The sequence below is a fragment of the Squalius cephalus genome (genome assembly GCF_949319135.1).
Source record: "Squalius cephalus genome assembly, chromosome: 15".
In the NCBI taxonomy this organism is placed as follows: Eukaryota; Metazoa; Chordata; class Actinopteri; order Cypriniformes; family Leuciscidae; genus Squalius; species Squalius cephalus.
In genome coordinates this window covers 18555432-18564242 of record NC_137136.1, presented here as the reverse complement: position 1 = coordinate 18564242, position 8811 = coordinate 18555432, and the positions used below count along the sequence as shown (strand labels likewise).

At 36.4% G+C, this 8811-nt stretch overlaps 2 protein-coding genes and 1 long non-coding RNA gene across 3 annotated transcripts in view; 1 reads left to right on the top strand and 2 right to left on the bottom strand.

Moving 5' to 3' along the window:
- Window positions 1-577: 577 nt before the first annotated feature.
- riiad1 (regulatory subunit of type II PKA R-subunit domain containing 1) lies at window positions 578-1669 on the bottom strand. The gene is made up of 4 exons (XM_079895268.1): window positions 1570-1669; window positions 1294-1370; window positions 1112-1158; window positions 578-703 (listed from the first exon to the last, which is right to left on the bottom strand). Exons 1-4 carry the CDS (start codon window positions 1630-1632, stop codon window positions 642-644), a joined length of 249 nt encoding a protein of 82 aa, XP_079751394.1. The 5' UTR covers window positions 1633-1669; the 3' UTR covers window positions 578-641.
- Window positions 1670-1946: 277 nt separating this feature from the next.
- LOC307172706 overlaps window positions 1947-8811 on the top strand; it is a 118317-nt gene continuing 111452 nt past the window's right edge. Inside the window, exon 1 of the long non-coding RNA XR_013823750.1 lies at window positions 1947-2101. This is a non-coding gene — a long non-coding RNA (uncharacterized lncRNA). The remainder of the gene's footprint in view (window positions 2102-8811) is intronic.
- On the bottom strand, window positions 3435-6771 carry LOC307172705 (uncharacterized protein). The gene is made up of 8 exons (XM_079895267.1): window positions 6450-6771; window positions 6009-6124; window positions 5196-5321; window positions 5063-5090; window positions 4914-4967; window positions 4670-4699; window positions 3681-3756; window positions 3435-3570 (listed from the first exon to the last, which is right to left on the bottom strand). Exons 1-8 carry the CDS (start codon window positions 6598-6600, stop codon window positions 3519-3521), a joined length of 633 nt encoding a protein of 210 aa, XP_079751393.1. The 5' UTR covers window positions 6601-6771; the 3' UTR covers window positions 3435-3518.

Sequence of the window (8811 nt, the reverse complement as noted above, 5' to 3'; positions counted from 1 at the left end):
AATTGCATGCTTAATTATATAGGTTTTTGGGGTCAATGAGTTTCATGTAGTGTATTAAAGTCAAATGTTACATTGAGAGGACAATTAGATGTTTCTATGTGAATGAACAGTAACTTATTAGGTCCCTGGTGACTTGTTAAATCCAAAAAAAGAAACATGGTACTTGCACAATACTTCTCCCTTGGATAGTCAAACTGTAAACTATAAAACGATCAAAACTGACCGACCAAATGTGAAAAACAGCACTAATTGGGACTGCTAAGTTAAACTAGATACAAATTCAGGACAAATCCATGAAAAAAACTGAATGAAAACAAGTAGTTTAAAATGAGCATTTTATGCTAAAGATCAAGGTTATACGTAATATAAATAATTAGTGAGTAATTAGTGTCAGCCTCAGTATGTCTTGAAATACTTAAAGAACAGAAAGACTTGTTCAATTCAGCCCATTTTGTCTTTCATCCCCGTGGACTCATTTAGCAAACAAGCCTGGACTGTCCTCTCCCCTGATACATTCACGCTAATTGTTGCTGATAACGAAGAGGTACAACAAAGATGCTTTCAAACACGGAGGGATCATGACGGGAACACATTTTTTTATTTTTTATTAAAAAACAAAAGTGTAAATCCACACTTTTCACTTATTGTGGATATTCAATTTGGGCCTGAATTTTCTCTGACAGTCCCGGGTCACTGAAATGATCTGGGGAAAAAAAGAGAAAGAAAGATATGATGGCCTTAATTTAAGAGTATAATTTAACATAATAGTGCACATAATAATGATTAATATTTATTACAATTATTTATTATTATAAAAAAACTCAAATAAGAAGTATTATGTATTTAATTGCATTAGCTCAATATATTTTTGTTGTTGTAATATAAGTAGGCTACAACATTTTTTTCTTTGCAGAACAATTAATTATTCTATGTGAGAGATAGAATATTTACATACTGAAAAATTCGAAACAAAAACACAAAAACAAAAACACTTTATGAATGTTATCAGGAGATTATATCCTACAAAGTTATTTTCAAGAAATTATGCAAATGTGTCGGATAACAGATTAGGTTTTATGACATGTGACAGTTGCATTATAAACAAATATACCTGCTGCAAATTCACGAATATCCGTAGGCCTTTTCAGAAACACATTCCTGTTAGAGAGAGAGAGAGAGAGAGAGAGAGAGAGAGAGAGAGAGAGAGAGAGAGAGAGAGAGAGAGGTGAATATGACAAAATGAGCTGTATCATTAATCATGATCTTGATGAACATAAAGCAAAAACACTATACCTTAAGAAGTCACTCAGTAACATTTCCACCTCTGGATGAGATCTTAAATATTTTTCATTGGCTATCCTCGTCTTGATCTGGAGTAAGACATGTTAAATCACTTATACTTATTTGATTTAGAAACATTTGCTAACAGAAATCGATCATATTTCCCATACAGCTTATTTAATAAATCACATAGCAAGAGTATGACTCATGAAACTACTTCACGTATTCAGCTCCAATACAATTTGCAGACTCGACGTAAACAACTTTCAGCAGCAGAAAATGAAATACCTTGAAGTGATGCAGCTTCTCCTGCTGCTCGGGGCTTAAAGCGCCGATATTTCTCTCCGCCATGACAGCTTCTGCTGTGTTCCCAAGCACCTGATGTTGACGTGTGTCACGCATTCTGTTGCTAAGCAACACACGTCTACACTCTAATTTAAATAAGATATGTAGAGTACTGAATGACAAGATTATGTATTTCCCCTTTGTTTAGCTTGTAGCTACTAACGTTACATAGCCCATAAACAATAATTGATTGTTTAATATTTAAACTTGATTGTTCTAATTTGGTTGAACTTGCTAATCTGTCTAACGTAACGTTACAGTATTTTTTTGCGAGTAAATAAAAAATACATTAATATAAACAATTAATCGAGAGACTCGATGTTTTTTCAGGAGACTCCATTGGATGACACATCGCTTTTACAACACGTCATGCAAACAAACAATACAAAGTGGTGACTTGACAATGCTAAACTTTGATGCTAAGTTGATCTCTTCAGCTCACAAACTGAGACGGATATAATGCCATTGCCAACTGGTAAGTGATATTTTATTAGTTTATACATGCTATACAATACTATATTATTTAGCTAGTCTTTTGTAACCATCTCTAAATAGGCCTATATCTCTTGTTCATGTAACGTTACTTCGTTTAGTTATGGCTAAATGTAACGTTAACGTTACATTCATTCTAACGGCGGATTTGTCATTTTTTTGCACATACCGAGTCGAGTTATAGTGTTATTGTCAATTCAAAGAAATGTTCTTGAATCTTGAAAGCACTTCTTGTTCACAGACACACACACACACACACACACACACACACACACACACACACACACACACGTATACAAATCCAAGCGTTTAAGTTACATTAGTCTTGACGCGACAGATTCAGAGACTTGAGTAAGAACCGTTAGCAAAGTTTAATGGCAGTTTCAGAATAACCCAAGACACCGAGTAAATAATAGCTACAGAATAACAGTAACAAATACGACAGTGGAAAAAAGATTGCCCATAACTACAGTAAGAGTGACCTCTTGTGGTATGGCAACACAAACTGAACAGGCACGGAACTAGTTTCCCATTCTGGGAGGAAATACAAACTTAAAACATTTATATTAGCCTTCATAATAAATATAATATAATATAATATAATATAATATAATATAATATAATATAATATAATATAATATAATATAATATACATTTTTAATTACTCTCTCTAAAAAGTATTACATCACTTTATTACTACTAATTACTTTCTAAATACCATGCCAACCTTGAACAATACAAGGATAGACATGAAACTACTCTTTTAATTCTTGAACTGACCAAAGTATTTAAACGGAGAAGTTTACTTAAAAAACAAACAAACAAACAAAAAAACCCACACATTTTATGATTAGATGTTAAATTTGGACATTAAATCCACTATTGTGTTACAGTATGCAATAACATTAGAAGTAACTAATTAAATTACTGAAAAATTATAAGTAATTCCTCACTTTAATTTTTAAGGGAAAAGTAATTAATTACTTAGTAATGCATTACACCCAACATGGAACCATGTCAATGAAAAATCTCCTCCAATAATGGAACGTGCAAACACAGATTGATACAAACGTGTTGAAAGGTCTATAGACCATTGTTGGTGGTATATAATATATTATACACAAACAACACTGGTCTAAATATAATATAATATAATATAATATAATATAATATAATATAATATAATATAATATACAAACTAATATAATATACTATAATATAAAAACTAATATAATATAATATAATATAATATAATATAATATAATATACAAACTAATATAATATATAATATAATAATATAATATAGAGTTTATTACATGTATATAGGATAATGTTATGACTCCACGTCATGTGTTGTTGTTTGTTGGGCAGGTACAGATGCCTCCTTAGGTTCATTTTCCTCAACCAGGCTGGTTTTGTTCATCAGCTGAGGCTCTAGCATATTTTGCTCTGCTAGAAATGTAAACAAGGTAATTTAGTTGTGTTTAGTTAATAAACAGATATCTTATAGTAAGTAGTTATTTAGTTTTTTTTTTATGCATTAATGTGTTAAATGGACCAACCTGTTTGTCCTGCAGATGGAGAAAGCCAAAATGACAAAGCTTATGGCAAATGTGGTAGCAACAGCAATGGCACAATCTATAGAGAAGACAAAACAAAATCACCTAAATATAAATTTATACAACTCTACACACACAGGTTTCATGACACTTGCTTTAAGATAAATGCTTTATGAAACTGCTGTTTTCAGAACAAATACACTCCATTGAAAAAGTCTTGTCTAATGGTCACATGCCAAAATAATAATACTAATAATTATCTGATAATAATAATAATAATAATTATAATAAAAATAATAGATATTATAAAGATTATATTAAAGATAATGATGCTACAAATACTGCTACCCCATCAGGTCATGTTTAATAGATTTTATTCAAATAATAATATATTTTTTTTACATGGTTTTACTTACAGCAAGGTCCCTGTTACGTCACCACTTGCAATACTATATTCCCTCCCCCATCTCCAGAACTCTAGTCTACTTTCCACAACCTCTGTACCAACCTTGTTTAAACTTTGAAAAGGCTCCAAAGATTATTCATAGTTTAGTGAAGTTGTTTTTGATCGTACTTGGATTTCGCGTTAGATATCTCTTAGATTGCTCTATTACTGATTTTTGACACAGAACTGATTTTTTGGGAGTGGCTTTTAGTAAACTTGAGAGAACTTTAGATTAATTTTGTATTTCGTGGTTTAACAACCTTTACCTACAATGAGATGAGGAGAATTATTACTGCTCTTTTTTTTGTGTGTGGAATTTATGAACTGAAGTCTGGTAAGAAACAGTGTGTATGTGATTTGCATTAAACTTGTTATGCAGGCATACTTTTATAGTAAAATGGTGATCACGTCCTTATTTTCTCTAAGTTGGCAATGTCTTGAAATGTGGCTATACAATTTTGCCAGACTATAGTTAAATATTGCCTGTTCACTTTTTCCAAATGCTGGGTATATCATTTATTATGGATGTTTTATGGACTTTACTTACAATGTTGTCTTTTTGTTGAGGACAATGTATCTGTAAATATAATTATAAAAAAAAGAAAAATCATTACATGGATTTACAAAAGCTCCCTGTTACATGCAGTTAAGCAGTACTATATGTATCCATACCACCATTTCCTGAATTTTTCAAATTCCTTCTTAGCAAAACAAAGGTACATTTGCTGTACAAAACTTTTAGGTCATTTTTTTTCTCAGTCATTTGTAGTGTTGCAAAAAGTAGCCTATACCTCTAGGTGGCAGAGATGTGTTAAAAACTGGCTTGTTGTCTGTAGAATTGGTACCTGATAATAACACACAGAATTGGATGCCATTGTAATCTTGTAATATTATTGATGTATAGCTTCTGTTAGAGATATCAAAAAGAAGAACTACTCACAATAACATGCGAGCTCCCTGGTGTATTTCTACAAGATAATCAAAAAGCATTTGATTTGTGAATAAATATAATCCTCAAATATAAAGCAGTAAAACTATTCTGAGTAGATGAATAAAATTGTTACTGAACTCACAGGACAAGTGACGTGGAATTGGACTGAAACTGGACAGTAATTCACACGGATTCCTTGACGAGTTACGTCTTTGAAGGGATGAGAAAAGTGTATTGAACTTCCATCCAGGACTGCTGTGAAGGTTTTCTAGGGGACAATTACAATTATAAACTTGGTGAAACATTTAACACTATTTTCTTATTCTGACTGGTACAAGACAAGGCAAAAACAAATTAATTTGTCAATCAGTGACAAATAGTATCAGACAAAGCACAGCAAATTAGCTAATACATACAACAGGGCTAAAAGGTCCTGGTCCTTAAATATACGCCTATTTAGCTCTACAGGTAGAGGGGCCTTTTACTCCAAGATGCTTGTATATATTGTCACATGAAACCTTTTGCCAGCCTAGTGTTTTATAAGTTGCCATTTTGACCACAGTGGGTCTTTTCACGTGGCTTTAACATCATGGGGCTTTAACCCCAAGCAATATCCATATTCAACGCTAATGTAATCATCTTCAACAAAACTGAAAAGTTTGTCTCAAAATATGCTACAAAGTTTCTGAAATTGTCATTGACTAAATCTACAACATTTAAAAATATATTTGATAAATTACTTCCAATTCGATCTTTTGTCATTGCACCCACAATGACAAAACGCGCAAACAGGTGTTTAGAAAAGCAGCTGTGTGTTTTTGCTTATAAAAAAAAAAAAAAGGCTACTTAGTGCCTTTCGACTGTTGTGCCCTAAATCTTGACATTTAATTTCTCTATTAAAAATAAAATAATTTCAGATTGGCCTGACATATGAGAAATAAGTTTTGATATTTACATCAATGGTCCACTCAGCATCACATGCATCGTCTTGCACGTTCAAGGTCACGGCGTCGGGCAGGTCGAAGTTGTAAGAGCCGTCTTCTCTCTGCATTCCAACACAGGTTTCATCTGCTGCGACAAAATCCATCAAATTAGTCTAAAATATCGTATTTAAAACTGGGTTTGGAGTTAAGCCTCAACACATGTAGGCTAAATCGACAGGTTGCTCAGAATGTCACATTCCTATGACAAAATGCAAGTAGGCTATATTTTGGAAGATGACACAAGTAAACGGCACGTCATATGATAACTTTATTAACTCGTAAATGGCTCATTATACGCCTGTTTTCTTTCTTTCTTTTGCGGCACAAGTCAGGGATTTGCCATTATAAAATGCATTTTCGTTAACAACGATATCCTAGAAATAGAATTAAAATGGAAAATATAGCTCTCTTACCTTTGAGTGATTTTCCCTCGATAAGAGAAAACCACGATAGCAAAACAAGACATACCAGAGCGGACGACATGATAGACTGAGCGTAGCTGTAGCGTGCGGTGCCGGCTGAGTTTCCTATAAAACTGCGCGTCAACTGGGCCGTCGCACCCATGGGGGATGTGGGGGTTTGAACACCCACACTTTTCCCGGTGAGAGGGTTCAACACCCGCACTTTTTCTGCAGTTTTTCCGCAGTTTTGTACAAACGCCTGACTACAGCCGTTTCTCTGGCCGCTCTGTGTCTGCGCTCGCTGCGGCTGCCTCCTCTCCGCCTCCTCTCCCCCTCCTCTCAAACATGACACCGGCTTTGAGTGTGACCGGCTGATGATTGGCTGTTCTGCCTTAAGTCCCGCCTCTCTTGGTGTGTTAGATTTATCGGTCAGCTAGTGCTGAGGTGGCGGGAACTTATGGTTATTTACATCTCCCTTTTCCAGGTAATTTGAATTAGTGTTTATGCTTTCGTGGTTTTTAAATAAGCTTGATATGTGTTTGGGAAGATATTCTGTTTATGTTTTGTTGACATGTCGAGAATTTCGGTATTATATTTCGTCTTTTAGACTAATGCTAATTAGTTCTGCTTGCATTGTTCAGAATGAAGTACAGCTTCCATTGTTCAGAATGAAGTACAGCTTCCAGTCTAGTACTGAAATTGTTGTTGTTCTTCAAGGGATGACCCCAGAGTCATCAGCAGAGTCAGAAAGCAAAGGAGTTTCAGCAGCCTCCAGAGGCTGAAAACATGAAAATGGCAGCACCATGACCCAAACCGGCCTCAACAGTGTTGCTGTGTGCCATGTACATAAAGACAAGCTGGACAGGGTAAACAGAAAAAAAGATTGCTGAACAGTTTGTCTCCTGTAAGGAGGGCAGAAAGAGCACTTTTGGTTCTTTTAAATGAGAGGTAGTTGGTCATATGTTCAGTGGTCAGTTGGTTGCATTTCATATTCATTGTTTTTATTGTTAATAAACAAACCACATCCATCCATCCCCCGCACCTTTGAAAAGCTTGCTACGCCCCTGCGCGTCACCGCAGCATTTTAATGTCGCATTTTAAAGACATATGCCTATTTATTATTAAGTTGCCTTATTTGTCCAACACATCACATAAGTTGATGATGTAAGAAAGGTGTGTAACAAACAACGCGATTTCCTACCACTGCCTCTTGTAGAAAACACAACTAGCCTATAGCCTAGATCAGGGGTATCAAACTCAGTTCCTGGAGGGCCACAGCCCTGCAGAGTTAATCTATATATATACACTGCTCAAAAAATAAAGGGAACACTTTTTAATCAGAGAATAGCATCAAGTCAGTTAAACTCCTGGGATATTGATCTGGGGTGCGTTTCCCGAAAGCATCGTTTGCCAACTATGGTCGCACGTTCCATCGTTACCAATAGAGTTCAATGGACATTGCGATGAACTTGCGACCATAGTTGGCTAACGATGCTTTCGGGAAACGCACCCCTGGTCAGTTAAGTAACAGAGGGGGTTGGTAATCAGTTTCAGCTGCTTTAGTGTTAATGACATTAACAGCAGGTGCACTAGATGGGCAACAGTGAGACAACCCCCAAAACAGGAATGGTTTTACAGGTGGAGGCCACTGACATTTTTTCCCCTACTCATCTTTTCGGACTGTTTTTCACCAGTTTTGCATTTGGCTAGGGTCAGTGTCACTACTGGTAGCATGAGGCGATACCTGGACCCTACAGAGGTTGCGCAGGCAGTCCAGCTCCTTCAGGATGGCTCATCAATACGTGCCATTGCCAGAAGGTTTGCTGTGTCTCCCAGCACAGTCTCAAGAGCATGGAGGAGATTCCAGGAAGACAGACAGCTACTCTAGGAGAGCTGGACAGGGCCGTAGAAGGTCCTTAACCCATCAGCAGGACCAGTATCTGCTCCTTTGTGCGAGGAGGAACATGATGAGCACTGCCAAAGCCCTACAAAATGACCTCCAGCAGGCCACTGGTGTGAATGTCTCTGACCAAACAATCAGAAACAGACTTCATGAGGGTGGTCTGAGGGCCCGACGTCCTCTAGTGGGCCCTGTGCTCACTGCCCAGCACCAGGGAGCTCGATTGGCATTTCCTATTGAACACCAGAATTGGCAGGTCCGCCACTGGTGCACTGTGGTTTTCACAAATGAGAGCAGGTTCACCCTGAGCACGTGACAGACAGGAAAGGGTCTGGAGAAGCCGTGGAGAATGTTATGCTGCCTGTAACATCGTTCAGCATGACCGGTTTGGTGGTGGGTCAGTGATGGTCTGGGGAGGCATATCCATGGAGGGACGCACAGACCTCTGCAGGCTAGACAATGGCACCCTGACTG

Bases quoted from the DNA above. Each gene is read 5' to 3' on its own strand.
- riiad1 (XM_079895268.1), bottom strand. From the start codon at position 1,632: ATGGCGGAGAGAAATATCGGCGCTTTAAGCCCCGAGCAGCAGGAGAAG. The intron at 1,159-1,293 runs GTATAGTGTTTT...TCTCTCTAACAG, and splicing joins TTACTGAGTGACTTCTTAAG to GAATGTGTTTCTGAAAAGGC. The intron at 704-1,111 runs GTATATTTGTTT...TTTTTTCCCCAG, and splicing joins TATTCGTGAATTTGCAGCAG to ATCATTTCAGTGACCCGGGA.
- LOC307172705 (XM_079895267.1), bottom strand. From the start codon at position 6,600: ATGGGTGCGACGGCCCAGTTGACGCGCAGTTTTATAGGAAACTCAGCC. The intron at 5,322-6,008 runs GTAAATATCAAA...ATTGTCCCCTAG, and splicing joins ATGCTGAGTGGACCATTGAT to AAAACCTTCACAGCAGTCCT. The intron at 4,700-4,913 runs GTATAGGCTACT...TTATATTTACAG, and splicing joins CACATCTCTGCCACCTAGAG to ATACATTGTCCTCAACAAAA.